At 37.7% G+C, this 24,178-nt stretch overlaps 1 protein-coding gene across 3 annotated transcripts in view; it reads left to right on the top strand.

Annotated features, from left to right (window-relative positions):
* E(bx) (nucleosome-remodeling factor subunit NURF301 E(bx)) overlaps window positions 1-24,178 on the top strand; it is a 268,910-nt gene that overhangs the window by 186,726 nt on the left and 58,006 nt on the right. For all 3 annotated transcript variants that reach the window (XR_010854269.1, XM_067110114.1, XM_067110113.1), the window contains exons 17-20: window positions 3,723-3,910; window positions 16,651-16,929; window positions 17,174-17,276; window positions 22,215-22,455. Coding sequence is in view for 2 of the 3 variants with exons in the window: in XM_067110114.1 (XP_066966215.1) it covers window positions 3,723-3,910; window positions 16,651-16,929; window positions 17,174-17,276; window positions 22,215-22,455 (811 nt within the window). In the remaining variant the exon portion in view is untranslated. The remainder of the gene's footprint in view (window positions 1-3,722; window positions 3,911-16,650; window positions 16,930-17,173; window positions 17,277-22,214; window positions 22,456-24,178) is intronic.

Genomic DNA, 24,178 nt, shown 5'->3' with positions numbered 1-24,178 from the left:
AAAATGACAAAGCACAGAGGGCAACATTGACCTACAACGGAAATTTTCTAGGTAAATCAGAGGAAACGGAAGAGTTTAACAGTGTTGCTATTGGAGTATAAGGGCAGGAAATCCCCATAGATGCAGGAACACAAAATCTAGTAGATGTACAGTTTTTGGTGGTAAAATTTGATTTAAGGTTTCCATGATGGGCTCAAAAACTTATAGCTCGTAGGAGACAGTAATTTCCACATGGTCAGCTGAAGTATGAGGGGCCTCAGGTGAAATCTTCAGGTTTGGTTGCTTGAGCAGGTTTGGCCTTAAAGGTGAAATCGAGGCCCATATATCACCAGAGACACACGGCCTAGGAAACATTTCCTCCTTGTAGCAACCAATGGGCTATGAGCAGTTGTTCTTGCATTTTTGGAGGTCTGGAATTTGATCAGAACATGATTCAAGAGAGCACAGAGAGGAAATGCAGAAGTCTAGGTTGGACCAGTGATCAGAATTGTGTCCATTACCCAAGCTTGAAGCTCTTGGCAGGGAGAGCAGTAGATCAGGAATTTTGGTCTTGATCAGCCAACACGCTCTTGCTGGATGTAAGTGGGGCAATAAAAGTATGTTCTTGATTGACTCTGACCACTTGGAATTACCAGTGTCATCTGGAACAGTGACTTGAACTTGGTCCCTCCCTGCTTTCTGAGATATGAGAGAGTTTTTGCATGTATGGAAGAGTGCTATTGTCGTCTTGGAGACTAAATCTGCTTGTAGAGACTTCCAGTTGTGTATATGAAAGCCTCTTTTTTTCTTTGCCCAAAACTGACATATCTACAGTAGGTTTTGTAGGTTTTTCTAAACATGTTCTGTCCCACTTGCAATGCATCTAATCGTCCTTCTTGACAGCTGGATGATTCAGTAGAAAATATTGCAGAAGCTGCTAATTTTTATAGGTTGAATACACCACTTGCTAAGCTTGTAACCTCTCAGAATGGTAAATATACACAGGAACATGACTGGTGACTGCTAAAGAACTACTCTGATAGAAGGAAATCAGGTATTCATTCCTGTATACCTCCGCCATCAAAGGCTGTGCTCATAGGCCTTGTTAAATTTGCCAGTAGTGAATGAGTCTCCCACTTGCTAGGAAGCTGATTGTGAGATGAATCATATGGATGGCCTAGAAGAAGAAGAGGAAACTAAGTTTTTTCCTAAAGAGGAATCTCCTCCTGTCACCTAGGAAGGGGTAAGTTGCAGTCATGCTCCTTAAAAAAAATAACAGTTGAAGAATTCATTGGAATAGGAGCAGCAGCAGGTTGCTTGGTGGCTTAAGCGACAAATTTTCTGGTATCTTTTCTGGCTACGTCATCAGAGGTGTGTCATGGACGAACTCAGAAAGTAATCTAATTGGTGGCAAATCAAGGGTCCAGATGGCCTTTTGATTTGGGTTGACATCAGGAAGGAAGGAGCACAAATGTTCATTCTTTTTAAGGACAACATTGTCATACGCATGAGTGATCTCGCCAATGCCATCCACAAAAGTCATGTTGAGGGATTTAAGAAAAAAAATTCAAAATCCAGTCTCATTACTTAAAAGATGATATTCCAGAGGAAGCATGGAACTCATGGCTCCAGTATTCTCTATTAAAGCACCCAGAGGCAAGTCAGCAACAGATTACATCTCCAGAAACCTGAAAAGGGCTTTGCACTGCTGTTACACATCCACAGATAACCAAATCCCTGCTTGACAGTGCCCACTTCCTTTACAAGGGTTATTAAGGAGAAAGGTGGAAAGGCAGCATTTCTCCCTCATGGTAAGTATGTGGTCTGTAGAAGTAAAAAGGAAGGGTTATCAGAGGAAGAGGCCTTTGCCTTAAATATAGATTTGATTTGCTTTAAAACTTGCCTTTATTGTGTTCATCAAGGTTTGTCTTGAGAATAGCCAAAGGAGAGGCTGGATATCAAATCCTTAGCATCTGAAACAGTGACAGTCATGGTTTGACTCCTCACATTTATCTATCAACAAACAGTAGATGGAAAATCTTTAATATTGGTTAATTTGAGAAGGTTATGGCTGCAAAGCAGGTTTGAAATCATTTTTGTTTCAGTGTCATTTTTTAAATAGAAAGGACAGGCTATTTGTTGAACTATAGCCTACCCTTAACATGTTTATTGCTCATTATACAGTATTTACCACTTGCTATACACATTTTTCCTTGAATATTGAGCTATAAACTGCTGAATATTGTTTTTGTAGGAACTTCAATTGGGTATTTTGTTTCTCTGTTTCAAGGTTGTGCTTGAAGGTTAGCCTTTTAAAATGACCAATTTTATGCTTCATATGTTTGTACAGTATGATCTAGTCATGTTTATGATAAAGAAAATATCAATGCACTTAACATTTACAGCAAAAAGCATTATGAAAATAATCAAAATTATCACACCCCTAAAAGTAGTCTTCTGACAACATAAATGTAGTCAGACATGAACATGTACAGGAGAGAAGTATGAAAGGTAGGTGAGAGCAGCTATATGTAGTATGAAATGCTTTAAGGATACTAGGGTATTTGGCCAGTGTTTAATTTTTGAGTTTGGCTGATATATAAGTGAAAATATAGGGTTTAGGGTCCCTTTTCACTTTCACTGCTCTGGAGAACTTAGGGCTCACAGATAATATTCTTCTACCCAGACAGTCTTTGGGTAAGGTAGGCTAAGATTCATCCAGGTTAGGGAAGGAGGTCACTGAGAGGGAAGTGAGAATGGGCACATCACTCATGTCAGCTGGCTTGAGTTGGCTCCCAAGCAAACAGCTCTCAAAGAAAGTCAGTGAACAACAACAGCTGTCCAAAGGTCAGCTTCAGTATAGACAGGGGCACGGGCACACCCTCTTCCATGTTTTGGGGACTGCAAAACAGTGTATAGAAGCCACAAGGAACTGTATGCTGGGACATCTTACACAAAACAAAATGCTATAGCTGTACTAATTTTCCAGTATAGCACAAGAAAGATGGCCAACATACTTATCCAATGGCCATAGCCCACTACCAGTGAAGTAACACTAATGTGGCGGCAGGAAATTAACAGAGCCAGAGAAGGTGGAGTTGCTCTAGTTTTGCCCACTGTAGGGTAAGTATACAGGAAGATGAAATAGGCTAGAAAACTAGATAAAGCCCTTCAATTTTTCTTTCTGTTTTCTCAGTTGCTGAGCAAGCCTGCAGATCAGTCTTTATAGCTACTGTGTATGAATGTTAGGTAAGAATTTTGGATGAGTAAGATAACCTTATTATAGTAAATTATATTTTTATGTAGAGTCCTGGTACTGATGCCATTTTGAATGCATGAATGTAAAGAATATAATAAATGATAATTTTTTGAGGAATACACCCTGGTTCTATATGCAGTATAATGTGATTTCAAAGTACTGATGCTGTAGGCTGCTCAAGTAACTATTTAGTCAGTGTGATTGGATGAGTTAGTGTAATTTTATATCCATCCAAGTATGAACAAGAGATTGTGTGGTGCTTATGGTGCAAAAGATGTTTAAATTCATGAAGGCAAAACTTTATGTAAAAGTGTTAATGAAAGCTTTAGTAATTTTGCATTGGTTTTGAGTGTCCTTGATGATTAGCTTTATTATAAGATGTTTACGTTACATTAAAATTACATCTACTATTACAAGGTTGCTTTTCAGTAGTAAAGTCATCTTTTTTTACTGCTTGTTTTTAATTAAAAAAATTTTATTACAGCTATAAAGTCTGTTCTAAGTCGTGATGACCTGAACCCTGAAGTAGAAGAAAAACTTATGCAGTTACAAAAATACAATATTGAACAGACCAAAAAAGAAGAGACACCAGTTCCTGTGGGTGGTTCCAACACATCTGCCTCAGTAAATAGTACATCCAGAAACTCTGCTGTTAAGAGATCACGAGAACAGGTAAATGTTGAATGAAAAGTATGTTCTTGAATGATGTGGAAGCCCAAATCTCAGCCACTCCATAAGAGAAGAAAGAACTGTTTTCCCTGATATATGGCATTAATGTTGATTTCCTTTTGATATCTTGATGGCAAACTGGATCCCTTATTATATGTCAAGTCTTGTTCTCGGCTCAGTTTTCCAGGTCTGGATTTTCCCATGGTTTTCTTGTCACTTATTTTTCATTATTTCATGTAATTTGTATCCAGAGATATCTTAGAAGTAGAAAGTATAGTATTTTCAGGTTATTTAATAGATTCTCTTTTAGGCCTTTCTTCATTCTGTTTGAGGATTTTCACCATTGGCTAGAATAATTTTTTACTCTCTTCCCCCTACAAAGAAATTTTCAGCTTGGGGCCATACTAAAGCCTAACCATCAGCCTTGCATCATGACTGTGTCATTCCTTGGTTATTGACTGAGACTGCTATAGTCAGATTACCAAGAGGTGCCCCAGTCCCATCTATCAATCATGCTGTTACCATGCTTCTCGGCATTCTTCATCTTTTGGTGTTCTGTGATCCAGGATCTAACCAAGAACCTTGTTAGAATATTCTGGAGTGATTACACATCCCTGCTTTCTCTCCATCCCCACCACTATTCCTAAGCTAAGTTGATGGTTGCCTAGGTACATCTCTATTTTTATCAAAAGTGTCCTCGCCCACTAAACCTTTTTCTTCAGATCCCTCACGCAAAGTGTGTGAAGTGTAGAGTGCAAATTTGTGATGGAGATATTACTTGTTTAGAATGTAAAGATTGGGATGATAAACAGTGGAAAGTCTTTAGGTCTTATCAAGACAAAATGGATAAAGGAAAAAGGAAAGCGGCTATTAGGGCTGGAAATAAAGCCAGCTTAGAACTGGTAGAAGTGTCAGACCTTGTAGTAGGTAATTCTGTATCGTTTCTTGTATCGTCACCTATCCTTAGCCCTCCTACTCCTATTCCATGTACTCCTGTTCCAGGTTCCTGTGCTCCTGATCCTGTCACCATTGCCAGTCTCAAATCAAAGTTCGACAAAAAGTTCAAATTTTTAGCCAACACAGCGATGGAGTTGGATTCGTCTTTTAGAGCCTTCATAGAAAAAGGCAATGTGCAAAATATCAGTGCAGTGCAAAGTGTTGAGGAGGTGGCTGCCTGTCCCACTGGTGCTCCTCAACGAAGGTCCATGTCCCTCTCCCCCGCACCAGGGAGAAGACATACAGGAGGTCCAAGGGAGATCAGTGGGATTTTTCCACGGACAGTCACCCCTCCGTTGAGCCTGTTGCCCAGTCCCAGGCTTTGACAGATCACCACTGGAAAGACGTCTCGTTCAGTGTTCGTCTGTCGTCAGATTCGGAAGACTCAGTGCCGTACGCGAAGTGTCAGCGGCGTAGATCTTCTGTCTCCCAACCTTTGAAGAAACACTCTGGTGCGGCGGACAGCTCCCCTCCGCCTGTCAAGAAATACAAGGAGGCTAGTGTTAGCCCTTAGTTTTATTGCAGTTTCTTGGTGCTTCCCTCTACATCTTCTGCTTGTCCAACTCCATCAGCCTGGGACAGTTTGGAGTCCATCGCTTATATGGATCGCCCGTTCATGAAAGAGGTTCTTCTAGGTGCTTAACCTAGAAGAACCTCTTTCGACATTCTTCTTCATCTGGACCCCATCTTGCCCCCGAACATCCTCTGTCTCCCAAACGTGCAATGATGGCTTCCATTAGACAGTTTCGTTCGACCGAGCGCTCAGTGCCAACTTCTGGGAGCCAGGGGACACTGTGTGCCGACTCGAAGCCAGTTGCGCCTCATGCGACAGTGCATTCTTCGACTCGGGGATTCTTCACTTGCTCCTCTGAAACGACAATTAGATGACTTAATGTCTTTCTTGAAGAAAAATCTGGCTGTCGCTAAGTCGAAAGACACTTCTTCGTCGCTAGTCTCCTCCGATGATGAGGACGTAGGGCAAGATTCTTCTCCTTTGTCGTCCTACTCCGCCTTATTAAGATATTTTCTCTAATTTCCCGGATTCCAGCTAGAGGCAGTATCTTCCTGCTGCAGCTCTCTTACCAGGTTAGGTTACAACAAGCATTACACCAATGCTAGCTACCTTTCTGTTTCAAATTCATCTCCTTTACTGAGTGTTTTTGAGTTGAACGTGTCCCTGCATCCCACCTCCTGTCAGTGTGGAATTCAGCAATGTAGTTATTTGGTAAGTTACTTATATAAAAAGTCATTTTTGTGATGAAATAAAGTCTTATATATACTTACCAAGTAACTACAGGTTGACCATCACTAATCCGGCAATCAGTAGTCCGGAACAATCAGTAATCCAGCACAAATTTCGGCTAGAGTAATTTCTAATGTTTCCGCACTAATTTTCAAATTTCCGGTCGCTGCGCTAACTCGCCACCGGCGCTTTGATTTGGTGGCGCAGTGTGCTGCATCAACAAACTGGTAGCCTAGCCTACATTATACTGTACTCTATTCACATATTAACAGTATTATACAAACATCAACATAACGAATGTGCATCTTTTCATGGATCTTTTAAAAAGTTATGCTTTACTACATTGTTTCTAATTGCGTATATTCTCATATTGCTTTTGTATTATAAATTGTGATCAATGTTTTGTTTTGGGAAACGATATCGTGGTGTTTATTTCACCGCATTTAATTAAACTGAAGGCACCTTTCTTGCTTCTAGTTATCATAAATGAATATGGATACTTTATTTATTTATTTGGGACAAGGATATTTTTTGTTATACGAAGTGTTTTTAAGTCGAAATATAACTTAAATAGGTCTCGTTGTGAAATTAATTTAGCTATTTTTTCGTTAATATATGACGTTTATGGAATCAAGGGAATGACCGCTTTGGGGCTTTTTTTTTTTTTTTTTTTTTTTTTTTTTTTAAAAAATTCAAGATTCTGTTCACTATTTTCTCTTGATTTCATCATAATACGAGCTTTACGTATTTATCTTTTATCTGCTTGAAAACAGTAGTAATTTGTATTCTTTCATGCCCAGTAGTTTTGATTAAAATACATTCTCCAGTTTTATTTATGGTCGAGTTTCATCCATGTTGCCGATGCACGATAATTTATAGTCATTAGCAGCTTGAACATTGTTTTCTCAGCTTCAGCTACAATTTACAGCTTTAAGTTACTGTAGCAGTATATTTCCCTGCCAATCTTTTCTCCAAAGCGAATAAGGGTATAGTGTAAAAAATATATCAGTCCTATTGTACAGTACTTAACGTCATTTGTAACAACTACGGTAATTTTGTATTACCGTACGATGGTTGAAATACAAGCAAAACAGTTGTTATCCGATACGATTATTAGCAAAACAACAGTTTCCCGTTCGGTTGTTTATGGCCGTACGCATTTTTGCAAGAGTATAACGTTACTAACAATACTTTTATCATTCTCTGTTGCTTTTTTAACTAGCAGATGGAATAAAGAGATGGAGGAAAAGAAGTTTTTCTATTGTAAGTTGGTCTCTGTCGCTGCCTGATTGTACCTGCTGCCTGCGCCTGCGCGAGTTCTAAAAATATTTCCTAAATATTTTCGTACCGGTATTAACCCCTTAAAAGACTTATTTTTTCAACATAATGTTTCAAAAAGAATCTAATTGTTTTATTGAATTAAATTAAAATATAACTTGTTTAGACTCTTTTCTAATTTGATTTCAACAGAAAATTGTGATTATTTTATGTAAAATTGTAATTTTCAGAAACTCCACTTGAGACCTTTTTATGGCCAATAACGAGTTATTTCATATAAATTATAATCATTTTGTTCTATCACGAGATATCTCGTATGCTTCTGCGTTTAGTAATTTTGATAATAGGAATTGAATAAAAACATTGATGCTTGATAACTTTTTATTTTTCCACTTCATTTTGATAAACAAAAGTATTTTTTCATTTCATTTGAATAAAAAAAAATTTCACCTTTAGAGTAAACAAAATCATATATTTCTCTTCATTTGGGTAAAAAAAAAAAAAAAAATTCACTTCACAAAACCAGTGTATTTCCCAATCATTTTGTGTGGTATGATTTGAAGCAGGGGTTATACACAGACTAACTTCACATATCTCACACATGTAGCGAGACTCGTCTGATCGGTTTTCCATTATTATCCCTTTTCTTAGAGCAAACAACACATTGCCTTGTAGGAAATTTCTTTTTGGGTGTAGGAGGAATGTCAATTGGAAAATGCCTTCCTGAATAGCGGGTAGGATTCGCTGAAATAGATGGTCTACCTGGTCTTGTTTGAGGGATTTCAGCATGATACTTCTTCAGAGTTGAATCAATTATTTCCAACCTGAATTTGAGAGATGAACAGCAATTTTCATTACTCATCTTGAAACACTGATATGCATTCCAGAGGGCTAGATCTAGATGATGGAAGGAAACTTTTTTGTAATATTTTTTTGTTCTTTTCCTGGGAACAGGATAATTTGCCAAGTTTTGATCCAACTTATCCACACCACCCATTGTGTGGTTATAGTCTACTACAACTTTGGGCTTCTTTTTCGTACCTCTCCTACTCGCAGTTTCAACTTCATCACTATTGTGAACTGTGGAGAGTAGAACAACATCTTTTTTATCCTTCCATCTCATGGCCATAACTTTACCTCTACGATAAGCAGACATTTCCCCCTTCTTCAACTTATCAGTTTTCAATGAAACTGGCAGGTCTTTTCGATTTATTCTAACAGTGCCATAGCAATCTGTTCTACATTTTACTAGAATATCCACTAACTCAGGACTGGTGTAATAATTGTCTATTGTAAGGCAATAGCCTTTATTCAAAAGAGGCTTCAATAAAGTCATTACAACCTGTGAGGATTTAGGCAATTCATTGAAATCCTGGTCGAATTGTGTCACTGGAATCATCCAAGCTTGAATCATCGCCTTCTGAGCCAGAACTTTCAAGCTCTGTAAATGATTCCTCAGTATCACTGTTGTCATGGTAATTTGCCATAACTGGGCTAAAATAAAAAATGAAAGGCTAGAATAATAAATAAATAGTCAAGATACTAACAAATTACTCGACAATATATCATATAAACAGTCTAAAAAAAAAAAAAGAACAATGAAACTTACCTAAAACGTGAAAATGAAGAAATACAGAAGATTCTAAAAGTTACCACTGGAGAGCTAGTAAAATAGTGCGTACTCATCGTAAAAAAAGGAAAAAAAAAATCCTCGGAAAAAATTATACTTGACGTATCACAAAATGGTCAAGAGACTAACAAAAGACACGAAATCATCATAATAAGTCAATAATATAACATATAAACAGTCTTAGATGACAAATAAACAACCAAATTTACTTAGAACAGGCGAAAATACGATATAAAATACGTACATACGAACGAACAACCTCTCAAGATCACCGGTTACTCTATATACCACAAAATACTCATGGGGTTAGCTAACAAAAGACACAACAGCAACACGATGAATCAATAATATAACATATAATCAGTCTAAGATGACAAATAATGCAACCAAACTTACAAAAAACAAAGGTCAAAGATGGCAGCTGAAGTGCTACTAATGACGCGTCGTCTGCATGAAAAAATACAGAAAATTATCGTTGGTAACTCACAACTTCCAGCAGCAAATACCACTGCCAAACGTATGATATAGGACGAGATATCTCTGAGAAGCCTGCTGTAACAATACTGAGCCACGAGAAATCTCGTATTAGCCCAATATTCACGTTTAACTTTTCAACGAGATATCTCGTGGTAAGTCCAAAATTTTTAGCCCACTGATAACGATATATCTCGGGTTAATCTTGTAAGGGGTTAATTGCTAACCCCATCGTAATCGTAAACTCGAAATATTGTAAGTCGAATTATCGTAACTCGAGCACTACCTGTATTTGATAATTGTCTTTTCTTTATTATCCAACTTGTACTGATTTATGGGATATTTTAATTCTAAGATGATGTGCGTAGCTACTGGGTTTCGTGTATTCTAGCCTAATAAATGGCTAATCCGGCAAAATGGCTAATCCGGCACCCTCCAGGTCCCAGTGATGCCGGATTAGTGATGGTCAACCTGTACATGATTAAATCCCTCCCACCTCCCCTTTCACAGACATAGAACACAAACGAATTGAGCTCTTAATCTCTGTTGTACTTATTCTTCCCCGAAAGTGGGTGGCGTCTTGTTACCTACACTAAAATAATAGCATTTTACAAGTAGCATGTTACTGCGAATTTCAAATTTTGATCTGCTGCGGTTAAGTGAAACTAATAACTGTAGTTACTTGGTAAGTATATAAAACATTATTTTATCATAAAAATATCATTTCTGATCAAACATAGATTCGAGACTGGTAATAATGTCAAGATTAGAAGCACGGGAACCTGGTAAAGGAGGGATGATAACTGGATGTTCAGCGCTGATATGCGCCAATCTCCGGTTATCAGTGCTAATCCTTGGTTATTGGCGCCGAGGCAGCACCGATAACCGGGAACTGCCTGTACACGGGTAAAGGAGTAGGAGGGCTAAGGATGGGAGAACATAACAGGAATATGAGGAGAAGAAAAAGCGCTATCTTCTACCACACTAGGCAAAGGAGCTTCTACAGTAGCCATACTTTTGACTCTACGGGTTGCCTTCCTTTTCCTGTCTCTTATCAAGTTTGTCCAGATGGGATTTCAACGCCTTCCACTTTTTATCTTCTCAATCCTGACATTCCAAACAAGTAAGCTCTTTACTACATTCCCGTCCCCTACATTTGACACACTTAGTGTGAGAATCATAAGACGATTTAGCTAATCTAGTTTTGCAACCCTCAGTGCAGTAACGAATGCTTGAAGAGTTGGCATCAGACACCTTGAACTTATGTTAGAAATAAAGTTAACCACAGCTAGTGATATAACTAATCTTAAAGGCCACCCCAAATAAGTGAATACTTCACCAAAATACAGGAACAAATATCCAAAAAGATGAAGCATTAACTGCACAAAACCACAGATGTTAGTCAGGAGCCGGCAGAAAACAATTTGAAGCTCTCTGCTGAGTTATACTTATCAGTTCCGAATGCGGGGCAGGGTCTCATCACCTACACAAATGATGGTAGCGCCACTGCAAAATTTGAAGTTTGTTAGACTGCCATGGTAGAAGCTAGTAGCTATGTAATTGCTTGGTAAGTCACACATTGAAATACAACTTATGCAAAAGTGACAAACAAGACCATCCATCGATGGTTCAAGCCATAACTGCTACTATTTGGAAACAGCAACCTACCACCATGAACCACTTTAATGGGGATAAATCTCTGGCAGAAGCAGACATCCACACTGGTGAACAGTATTCCAGTAAAGGAAGTACAAATGATCTAAAACAGGTTGCATTGATTTTATCACTGTTATAAATGTATGAGGCCTTATGAACAATACCTAACTTTTGTGCAGCATTTGCTGAAACTTCCATTAGATGTTTCTCAAAAGTTAGATGTGAGTCAAAAGTTACACCTAGTATAGTTGACGTTATTGGCAAATTAATCTTATGAAACCAAATGTTAAGCTCCTCCTCTCTCCCCTATGGTTTAAGCTAGGATGCATAAGAATTTTCAGTTCTGTCTATAACTGAATAATTCTATAACTGCATAAGAGTGTGTGGTTTGCCCCCAGGAGCCTTGCTTTGCCACAGATGGAGGGTAATGCATACTGCCACCTCCATCCCACATGGGAGCTTACTGAAAGCCAGATTAGAAGGAGAGAATTAGTGTGTCTATCTACTCCAGAGCAGTGCAGACAACACAATGATTTGTTGAGGGTCTGTTAATATGTAATTTTATATCTATCATCTCAAATTCAAAACCAGAAATGATTCCAAGGTATAGTGGGGGTAACTTTCTAACTACTGCTTCCACATGCTTGCTCATTTAATTACTTTCAGTATTTAAATGCTGCAAAGCTACTCTTGACACTGGTAAAGCACACAGATTGCAGTGTCTATGTTTTTCTTGGATTTTCTTTGTTATCTTTGTTAATACAGTGGTTTCTCAGCATATGAATGATTTGAGGAAACTGAAATGGTCGCAATAGGCAAAGGTTGATAACAAAATCAATTTTATTCGCATTTTGCAAGGATAATCAAAGGAATCGAGAGTGTGTGTGTGTGTATCCAATTGTATGTCTGTGTGCATGTATGTTAAAGAGAGTGAGAGAGTAATCAGCATCCAGCAGATATGAAAACAATCCCTCACACGTGTATGATTGTAGACGTGTTTTCTACACTTGGATCTTGAGTGCAAGGAGATTAATTATGCCACAACACATCAACGGTATGTTGGCAAATGAGAGAATTTAAAATTATAATCTAGTAAACATGAGGAATTTGCAAACAAATAAGTAATAAGTAAAGAATGCAAGTAGGAAAAGGAAAGAGAGATCAAATAACTTTTCATAAGGAAGTCATTTAAACAAACTACCCAAGGCGCACAGAAGCTGAACGTGGCACCATTGTGTTTCATTATATGGGAATTAGTTACTTTTACAGCGTTAAAAAATCATAAAAAGCAAGTGCCATGTGATAGGTATTTTACCGAAACAAAAAGAAGTGATTCAGGTGAATTGAGTGTAAGTAAAAGAAACGAGCGAAATGTAGTGAAAGAGAGAAATCATCCGAGCCAGGTCCCAGCTGGGAAGTTAGTGGGAAACCAACCCCTGTTTCCCATCCAATAACCCAGTACCCACCACCATCCCCTCCCTCTTCTCTCTACCGTCTCACTCAGAGCAGACCCAAATACTCACTCAAATAAGGCTTTCGATTTTTCATTGTTACTGTATTGTATTTGATTGTTTTTATATTGTATCATTATGTTAAATTTCTTGTGAAATTCCCTTCTTTTATTTTTTTTATGTGAATTATTACTGCTTTTACATACATACAGTAGTGTTTTTACTCTCTTCTCCTTCTCTCATCAACAGTATAAACACTCCCTCCCTCTATCTCAAGTCGGCTGTGCGTCACCACGGTGACATATGATTTTGTTTATTTTTTATGCTGAATTTTATTGTGAAATGTTTTATTCTTTTATCTATTTTGTTGAATATGGTTATCATTAAACTATATATTGTGCTTGTGCTTAAAATATAATTGTATTAAAGTGGGTTCAAAGGGTGGGTGTGGGGGAAATTCATGAGTGTGGGATGAATTAACTGAATTCCCATTATTCCTTATGGGAATATTCAGATCGATATACTGTACAAACATTTCAGTATACAAATTGGAATTTGGAATGAATTAAATTTCTATACTGAGGTACCACTGTAGCACAAATGGCTTCTTTTGGTGTTGAGTGTTTGTCCGAGAAGCATTCATACCACAAACAGTAATTTAACAATCTTGTTACATGTTACATAGATTGTAAGAAGCCTAACTGTAGATATTTATGATATTATAAACCTGGTTAGACTGAAGAAGTACACAAAACATAACAGGAAAATAGCCTTTATAAGTGGCAAGCTTTCAAGTACTGTACAGCCTGGAAAAAGGGAAGGAGTTCCCCCAATGGAAGTTCATGCAAAAAAACAATCTTCAGCAGCTTGTAAATCAAAATATGTAGGTATAACAAGAGGTGAATACAGGCAGTCCCCGGTTATCGGTGGTCCGGTGATATATGCCGATGAAAATTGGCAATTTTTGGCGCTGATATATGCCGATTTCCACTTATCGGTGCTGATAACCATGTATTGGCGCCAGTACATCCTAACAGAGGCGCCAATCTTGGTTATTGGCACCGAAAATCGCCAATTTTCGGTTATTGGTGACTTTCACTTACTGTCACGCTGTCACGCCGATAGGCAGTGACGCCGATAACCAGGGACTGCCTGTACTGTGTTATGAGTGAACATATGGAGTAAGCTATAGTTCATTAAATGGTCCGCCCTTTCTGTTTTTAAGAATTAAGGTAAAATTCTTTTCAAACTGCTCAGCAAGTGCAACCTTCTCAAATTGACCTTGATTCTGGATTAGTTCTAGGCTTCTATAAAAGAAGACTATTGAGATGGCTTTGTTTGTCTGTCTGCACTTTTTCTGTCTCTCGTCAGATCTTAAAAACTACTGAGGCTAGGGGGCTGCAAATTATTATGTTGATCATCCACCCTCCATCATCAAACTACCAAATTGCAGCCCTCTAGCCTCAGTAGTTTTTATTTTAAGGTTAAAGTTAGCCATGATTGTGCGTCCGGCAACGCTATAGGACAGGCCACCACCGGGCCGTTGCTGAAAGCTTCATGGGCTGCGGCTCATACAGTATTATACTGAGACCACCGAAAGATAGATCTATTTTCGGTGACCTTGATTATATGCTGTACAGAAAACTCGATTGCGCCGAAGAAACTTCCGCACATTTTTACTCTATATATAACAGCTGAGCTCCCTTCCACCTGTTTTGCTATTCAGGTTATTCAAAAGTTATTGTTTTATGTGAAAAATGTAATTTTTATAAACAAATATAGATATTTTTTTCATACAAATCCATTACTGTACTTATATGCAAAATGCACGCCTTCTTTTGTAGTTGGTTTACATTGTATAATAAGTGATACAGTTTGTCATGCAGGAGGATGGGGTAACCAGACACACTGGCACCATCTACTAAGAAGGACAGCTCTTGTTGTGGAGCATCTGAGATTTGTAGACCCACATGAATGGGATCTTTAAAAGTATTCTAACAGGTTATATTAGAAGATGATATTAATTTTGTTTTATTCAGGTATAATTACTATTCATTAATTACACCAGAGTTCATTACCTCAGACCTATAAATGCTTGTTAAAGTTAAGAAATTTTGTGTATAATTATTTACTTTACAGCTGAAGTAATAAACTTTATTTACTTTCAAAGCATAAAAAATTATGGCAGTTTAACCCTTTAATGCCGACTGGACGTATTTTACGTCGACAAAAGTTGTCTGTCGGGTGCCGAGTGGACGTAAAATACGTTGACTACAAAAAGTTTTTTTAAATATTCGCGGAAAAATACTTATAGGCCTCGTTTGTGAAAAATTTTAAAGCACGCTCCTTGAGGGACGCTGGGGGTTCACGGATCATGCTGTTGTTTTGTTTACAAGCGTGACCCAGCTGTGCATGTGCAAATTTCTTTCTTATCCCAAAAGAAAGCATCAGCTAACTCTGCTGAAAATCTCATAAATTCTTTAGTCACTTTGTCGTAAATTTTGTACCATTTTCTATTAGCCTTTACATAAAGTTTTATATATGAAAATGTGTGCAATTTCATGTAGAATACAACAAAAAATAACTCATGGTTGTAACTTTTATCAATTTTGACATATTTTCATATAAATCACGATAAGTGCCAAAATTTCAACCTTCGGTCAACTTTGACTCAACGGAAGTGGTAAAAAAATGCAATTGTAAGCTAAAACTCTTACATTCTAGTAACATTCAATCATTTACCTTCATTTTGCAACAAACGGGAAGTCTCTAGCACAATATTTTGATTTATGATGAATATTTGAAAAAAAAAAAAAAAAACTTTTTTTAAGGTCCGAGCATTACAAATTCATGCATCATTTTGTGATAATATTTTCTCTGTGTTGCTTTGATCGTTTTACAATTTGTTATATACCAAAATCATCACAATTTAGTGTACAATACAACGAAAAAAAAAAACTCATTAGCTTCAACCGTTTTGCTCACAGCACGATTTGTATACAATTATATATGAAATTTTTTTTGCGCTGTCATGCATTCCAATATTTATATATGATAATGATATTTTTTTTTCATTTCTGATGGTTGCATACTAAACTTCAGGCAATGAGAAAAAAAGGAGCCAAAATGAACTCTTAATCTTGAAAACTAAGCGTGCTGTGATTTTTTGAAAGAACTTTCTTTCCGCTTCGGCGCTAACTCTCAAACCCCGTCGGCATACGGCAGACACTTTTGTAAATAGAGGCTCGGCATTTAAGGGTTAAGAGTGGTCAAGATGACAATTCTCAACACTGGAGGATTATTTAAGCGTTATGTACCAGTTTCTTTTAAAAAGGCTGTATCAAGCTCATTTAAGTAAAACTGTTTCCCCAAAATCTTGGGAACTAAACTGGTTTTGTTAAATAACAAAATCATTTTAGGTTTCAGATTATGATATTGAGGAGTTTATTGAACACATCTCTGGGTGCTTCATCCTTTAGTTTTACTTGAGTATAATAATGTGTTGTAATACAATTTAGTAAAAGATATGAATTAGCTAGTGATATACAGTTTTAGTAACAGATCAAAAGTTATTCAGTAGGCTTTATGCAAATGGTAAGCCAGCCTTGTAATAACTGAAATTATTTGCTTAGTGGCCTGGTTAAATGTTAGTGGTAATCAGCTGTACACATGGAAGTGTTGCAATAAGGTGCTGTGAGTATGTCTATTCTAAACGCTTCTGTACATTTTTACAAATTTGCTCAAAATATACCTGCGATGTTTCGTTTTCAGCTTTTTCTTATACTTGACTTTTTATAGTGAGTATTTTTCAAGCAGTTCTTGAAAATGATAAATGCAACTGACAAAAGATGTTTAGAAAGGCTTGTACTTTTTCAGTCTATCATAAACCTAACCCATATATCCACATCATTTTCAAGTCATTTGTATTTATGAAACATTTTAGGAAAATAAAAATTGCATCAATGTTAGTAAGGTATTGTAGTGTATGCTACAGTGATGTGTGCTTTATTCACAGGATGACAGTGATTGGGATCCTGTAGAGGAAAAATCTGTAAATGTAGTTACAGTAACCCCTTCAAAACCTCGGCCAAAGAAACCTCGTTCAGAATCACGACAAACAGATTCTTCTAAACCAAAGAAATCAACAGTAAAAAATGAAGCTTTAGATATTAGAAAGAAACAAGCCTTACAGCACAAGTTAGAGTCACTCATGACACGACATAAGGATTTCTTGAAAAAGGATATTCTCAAGAAAAGAGCTCAGTTAGAAAAAGAACTTCAGGTAGAAATACATGTAAGTTATGAGCCTCAGTAGGCTCAAGTACTAATTTTTAAAGTAAGTTACCATCATGAATATTATTCAAATTTTTAATGCTTAGTATGTCTGAAAGCCAAGATTTGGAGATATTCTTGATATTGGTGGGTTTGATTAATGATTTTATTATTTTTGAAAAAAAAACATGTGAAATGTGATATATAGTCAGAATTTGTATTCTCGTTACTTTTTATCATCATAACTTTGAACTTATTTTTTACAGAAAGAGTTGTCAGTGGCTCGTGTACAACTTCAGATGTTGGAGAAGAATAAGGCTGATTCTTCTCTTCCTTCTCCAGCGATATCACCAAGGAAAAAGAAGACAAGTTAGTATTGTTGCTTATAATGTCTAATTTGTTAAGTAATTTTGTTCAGATCCTTGAATACTTTCAGTGATTTCCATTATTACACTTAAATTTTTGAGGTTTTTAGGACATTTATCAGTATTTTGGATTGAATTATTTAATAATTTTTTCTTCTTTTACATTGTTACTAAAAATTTTTCTCTCTTATAAGCAACATGTTCATTCATATGGACTTCTAACCCTTTTATACTTTATGTCTAAATCTTGATAGGGAATGGAGAACAGTCCTGAATAGCTGCTTGAAACATATAGCACAGGAATTACACAACAGGAGATCTGTGCTTGGTCTGAGTCCACCATACCCTCGAGGACCTCTGTCCTTACCCAGTCTTACCCCATCAGATTATGGGGTCAGAAAAAAATTGTTCTCCTATTTTATGTCCTGTGCATTTTCTGCCAGAATTTCCATCAGGTCCAGGCCTTCATTTACAGCCTTTCTTCACTATTTTTTGGGCCTTCTTACTTGTCATAGTCTTTCTGATTACTTGATTCCTTTTTGACTGACTGCTTCTAACCCATAAAAACATTCCAATTCTGCCTTGGATTTTAAAATCCCAATTCTGCATTTGCAAGCAGTTGCCTCATTTTTAATATGATCTATCCAACCCACTCCAGCCATCCAGCCATATATCTCAATATTTTGTAGTGAGGCATATTCAAAATAAATTCCATTTTGCATTAAGTGTCCACATTGTCAATGCATGAAGTTGCAGCTGTATATGTGCATAATAAATTTTATATAAGTAACTTACCAAGGAACTACATAGCTATTAGTTTCTATCGTGACAGTTCAAAATTTGAAGTTCGTGGTAAAGGTCTATTGTTTTGGTGTAGGTAAGTAGTCTGCTCACATCTGGGGAAGAATAGGTACAACAGTGCTGGAGAGCTCATTCTGCCGGTCAACGACTGATCATTGGTTGGTTGACCAGCTCTGATTTGAATTTTGCCGGATGGTTGTATCTTTTGCCTTTGGTGAAGTATTCATTCGATTTGGTAGCATGCTAATCATTATTAGTTTTATTTAGACATTTTTTTTACTTATTGTGACGCAGTATGTCAGATTCTAGTTTGTCTAGTATTAGGTATTGCAGCAAAGGCTGTAACACCAGACTTATTTCTGCTAAGTATGACTTGCACATTATGTGTTGCCATTGGAGGCCAGGTTTGCTGTTTTGAACTTGAAATTGAAAAATGCAAAGACTGGGATTAAGGGAAATGGAAAGTTTTAGATGCAGATCTTGACAGACCTCAGAAAGACAGACAGAGAAAGGCATCTGCTAGAGCCAAAGCTAGGTGTTAAGCCAGTCTAGAAATCAAATATCGCTATTCAACCTGTTCCTTCTGTGCCTGTGACTGCTTTCTTCCCTATCACCAGCCCTCTGACTTTTCCAGCAGCTCCTTTACTTGGCTCCCATTCTTCCGAACCCCGATGCCATCCCCAGCCTCGATGCCATGATAGACCAAAAGTTTGGTCTTCTTGTTAATACTGTAGCCCAAATCAAGTCTTCTGTTAAGGCCCTTATGGACCAGATGAGTGTTATCAGTGTCGATGCAAGTGTCAGTGGAGGAGGTGATTACTCGTCCCACCGATGCTCTTATACAAAGGTCTCTGTCAAACTTCCCAAAACCTGGGAGGAGGCAAACCGGAGGTTTAAGGGAGGTTGGTGGGATTTGCTCCCCCTCAACCAAGCCTGTTAATCATAGGACTCGGTGGACAGCCATTGGAAAGGCATCCATATGGATGTGTATGTTCTGTTATCCGTGACTCGGACTCCAGTGTGGACAGAAGGAGTAAGTGTTTTTTGACAGTGTCTAGGCCATTGGAAAGGCATGTTCCTTCTGCTGAGTGAGCTTCCCCGCTTCCCTGTAAACTTCCCAGGGAACAAGAGCATAGTCCGCTTCCCTCCTGCAGTCTTTGGGATAGTCCTGATCATGCTTCGCATGGTCCTCCTGTGGTGGAGCCGCCAGTATTTAGCACTGAAGCGGTCTTCCACTTCAAAGAAGCAGTCCGAGTGCCCAGTTTCCAAATGTCCAGTGTCCAAGTGATCTGTGTTGAAGCACCCATCTTCTGAGCGCCCAACTTCTGAGCGTATAGTGCCCAAACACCCAGTTTATGAGTGCCCAGTGTCTGACCGTCGAATGCCTGAGGGCCCAGTGTTCAAATGCCCAGTGATTTCCAAGCACCCAGTGTCCATACATTCAGTGTCAAAGGGCTCTCCTATGTGCGAGTGTTCCCCCTTATCAACACGTGCGCCTGTATTGGTGCGACCTCCAGTCCGCTCAGCCGGCACCAGATGCCGAGCGTTCGGCACCAACCCCAGTTGTCACAGATCCTTCTTTGGAGCCAGTCCAACGATAGTTGGACAGTATCTTAAGACTTTTGCAGAAGCAACCTTCTGCTGCTCAGGATCAACCAAACTTAGCCCATTCCTCTATTTCATTCACCGAAGAAGCTGATGAAGAAGCCATCGAACAAGAGCATCCTACAATTGTGTATGCAGCGCTCTTGAAGTAGTTGCTCTTCAGCTACCTAACTTCTCTCCAGCGGCCCCAACGTCTCCAGGTTTGGCCATAATGATGAGACTGGTTGGGAGTGCTCTTGTGCGGATGAGACCATAAGGGATGGCTCCCAAGAGCTGGCTGCCTTATTCTCCATAGGAGTTCTCAAGAAAGAGAACTGTGATGCATGTTGACCACAAAAGGTGTTACCCTCTCAAAGGTTGGCTCTCCTGTTCACACCTTTGGATCACTCGGCTGTATTCCTGATAGCTATGGTAGAGCATGTTGCATCAGACTGGCAGAAAAAGTCAACGCAAGACCTTTTAGCGCAATTTACATGGCGTTCCAAGAAACCATGCCGTGGTGCCTCAGTCTTGTTCAGTATGAGGACTGTCTCCCTGCTGCAGCAGCAGCCCTTTCAAGGTGGAAAGCCAAGTTTCAGGCCCATCCATGCTGGAACCTGCGGTCTGTCTGACCAGTCAGGAAGTTGTCCTCCAAACCAGCCTCTCACAAGTGAGGATCCGGTCCTCTGTGTCCCCGTAAGAGCAAGACTTATCCATTTTTGGGACAAATGGGAAGCCAGGAATGCAGAACCCTTGGTAGTCAAAGTCCTCAAAGAGGGCTATTCTATCCCATTCAAGGAAAAACCTTTGGTGTCCTCACCCATCAGCTTAAGAGCCTACTCAGTAGGCTTGGAGAGGTTTTTGGCCCTGAAGGAAGAAGTCTCGTCTCTACTCAGGAAAAGAGCTGTAGAGGTGGTCGAAGACTTAAGCACAGAAGGTTTTTACAACTGACTGGTTGTTGTCCCCATGGTGTTGGGAGGTTGGAGACCTGTCCGGGACGTCAGCACACCGAACTTATTTATACAGACCACCAAGTTCAAGATGGAAACGAACTGATCAGTCCTGTCAGCCATTCATCAGGGAGACTGGGTGGTGACAATCAACATGCAGGACATGTACTTCCATGTTCCAGTACATCCAGACTCCAGGAAGTATCTTAGGTTCATATTCCAGGGCAGAATCTTTCAGTTCAGGGCTCTGTGCTTCGGCCTATCTACAGCTCCGCAAGTCTTCACCTGTGTTTTTGCCCCTGTGGCAAAGTGGCTCCATTTCAAGCTGTAAAGAAAGTTTTTGTAATAAGAAAATGATCAGCCCAGTAACTGGAAATTTTCATGTGATCACAATACATTTATATAGCACATACCAAAAGTCATGAAGATCCATTGTAAACTTAAAGCATATCATTCCCTTCCCTTAATTTTCTTTACAGCCATCTTCTGGCCCTAGATACATTATATATGGCCTTGTACATTTTATCCATTCCCTTTAGTTTTGTTAAATTAATTTACAATAATAGTAACATTACTTATTATTTCATGTACATTTAATTTCAGAATGGGCCTATTAACTTGCAAATTATCACGGTTCCATGTATTAACCTAATTATGAAATTCATCTTTCCACATAATATTATTATACAGTATATATGGACAGTAATAGTCATCAAAATTCTCAGTCCTCAGATCTTTGGTGAATTTAACATACTTCAATCAAAAGCTAAGGAAACAAATGTTTATGAATACAAGGTATTGAATTATAATCTTCAAAAAGTATTTTCCATAGGGAAACTGAAAATTGAATCTTGATCATTTAATAATTGTATGATATTTAAGGCTTCAAGATATTATTATGTTCAAAGTGAGTAACAAAATTAAATAAATTAATTGTTACCATTCTTTAACCAATAGTGATTATTCAATTTATATTTAAACAAATGGATTACAAACTTGATGCAAACAATATTCAAGCTTTATGTAATCTTAGCTGTGCTCTCCAAGTATGGTTTCAAAGCCTTAAGACACCAGTTACAACTATAGTAATATAATTTAACTAATTTACTCATAGTCAAAACTTCATTATTGATATTTCATTAACATAAGAAAATCAATATTTTTCTGGTAAAACATCTAGGCCTGCTAGGTGTGCTAATCTTTATAATTATAAAAAATAATATACATTATTGTTGATGACAGCAACATTGACTATCATTCCATGTAAAAGAGTAATCATAAATGCTTACCAGTACCCTTATTCTCAAATAAAATGCATTTTATTTCATGTGATCATTTTTAATACTAAGTTTGTCACTGTTAGTTTTGCAATGTTGATAAATTTGAAAATGTTGAAAGTCATATGAATATTGCATATCTGTTATAGAAAATTTTATGTTTATTAAAACAGATTAAAGGTCATCCAGAGTGTCTCACATTCTTAATATTACAGTGCCCAAAACTATTTTCAGATACATTTATTTATAATTATTTTCAAATATTTTCACATATATTCTCTCCAAAGTTAATATTGAAGGAAACATTCACTTAACTATTACTCATTACAGTTTCAGAGTCTTCTCCATCCCAAGTTGTACCTGCAGGCACCAATCAGCTCTCTCCTGAAACCTCTCGCTTAACACAGACCTCCTCAGCATCTCAAAACAATATTAATAGTAATAAAAATTCTTCCATATCGAAGTCTCCCTCATCAAAGCCGTCTTCTAAATCTGCGTCCACGAAGAAAACATCGAAAAATAAGAATAAGAAAATTGTTTGCATTTGTCGAACGCCGTTTGATGATACCAAGTATGTTTTCAGCTATGCTGTTTGTAAAATTATTGTTTAATTATTACATTCAAATTAAGTAGGTGTTTGAACTAAAAGATGGATATACTTAGACCTACTTGCCTTACAATACCATGAAGGTTGATTTCTAATTTGTTTCATTAGAATTGATGTGGTGACTTCAGATGTGAAACATTTAGCATTTGGTGCTAGTCACTGATCACTCCGCTTATCAAAATGTATGTTTTTAAATTTATGTATTTGAAACCTAATGGGATAATTTTCTATTTGAGTCATCATCATTAATGTTTTTACATATTTTTCACCATTACAGTTTTAACAAATGAGGTCTTGGCATTGTACTTGAATTCCCATCTGGTCTGTATCTTCTTTTGCCCTTTTATATAACTTATGGGGCTACTGGCCTTTTTCCCATTACTTCCTGTTATTCTAATTCTCTCAGGGCATCACAACCCAATTCACTCTGACCGTAAATGTTAACATTCTGCTATCACACTTTTTCAGAACTCCCTCCATTTTCTTCATCAGTGTTTATGTATCGGCTGCATTTAGTAGCACAGGCCTTATACTTGCATTATAAATTTTGCCATCTTTACTGAAGTGCAACATTTATATACTAGTACTATGGCAATCTTTCTATTTCATCCAGGTTGTTGCTACTCTTTCGTAGTGTCCTCTCAGTATGTATTTCACAGCCCAGGTTGTCCCTGAATTAAACGCAATGCTGCACCTCTTCCACCATAACATGATGCTGCTCCTCCCTTTCCCATTTGCTCTTCTGATAGATTTTGGGTATTGAAAGTCTTTTATTCCATTTGTATTTAACAATCCTTCTTATCTCATTATACCATCTTTTTTAATACCTAGCACTAATATCACCTCACTCCTCTTACAGGAGCTACAAGGCCAATTTCTTGACAGTATTTTTTCTTTTGTTTATTCTTCCATTACAAGAAAAACAAGGATGCTTTCCAAGTGATTACTGTACATCCTATCCACCGTGTACCAGTATATATTTTAAGTTTGGTGTTATTGAATTTCTTCTAAATCACTGTCATGTAAAATGAAAAACTGCCAAAAAATATATTAGGAGTACTGTACTTAAAAAGATAAATAAACATTTTTGGGAAAAGAGGGGAAAGTATTGTTATGACCAAGTTATCCGAATAACAACCCATCTTCCTTAAGCACAAATCTAATAGTACCTCAGATATTCACTTAAAATGTCAAACAAAACATAAATTTGCTACACAAGAAAGTTGACTCAGACCATTTGCAAAAATAAACAAATTTCCTGACTCACCATAAGCCATGTTGTATCCAAGCAAAGTCATCAGATAATTCCAGCTCTCACAGAGTGCAGTAAGGTCAGAGTTCGTGACCATAATCAGAGCAACCAGTACAAAACAAGGAAAGATGAGGGTTGACTGTCTTGCTTAGTGGGTGACTCAAAACTGATAACTAATAGAGGAGAAGCCTCTCAGACAACAGACATCGAGATTTTAGATATAATGTAAAGGGTTTCCTAGGCTAGATATCATTGGATATGACAGCTGGGATGAGCAGTGTAGGAGAAGGTAGATATAGAGGGTTGATCTGCTGAAAGAATTTTGGTGACTGCAAAAATCATTGTCCATTGTTTGCCTGGCATGTCCTCCTGCAGGATCTCGTCATACTGTCTAAGGGTTCAACTTATTGTTGATGCTGCTGTTGCTGTACCATT

Source organism: Macrobrachium rosenbergii, chromosome 10 (assembly GCF_040412425.1).
Source record: "Macrobrachium rosenbergii isolate ZJJX-2024 chromosome 10, ASM4041242v1, whole genome shotgun sequence".
NCBI classification, from domain to species: Eukaryota; Metazoa; Arthropoda; class Malacostraca; order Decapoda; family Palaemonidae; genus Macrobrachium; species Macrobrachium rosenbergii.
The sequence above is the reverse complement of the archived record's forward strand: the minus strand, read 5'-3'. Positions and strand labels throughout refer to the sequence as shown.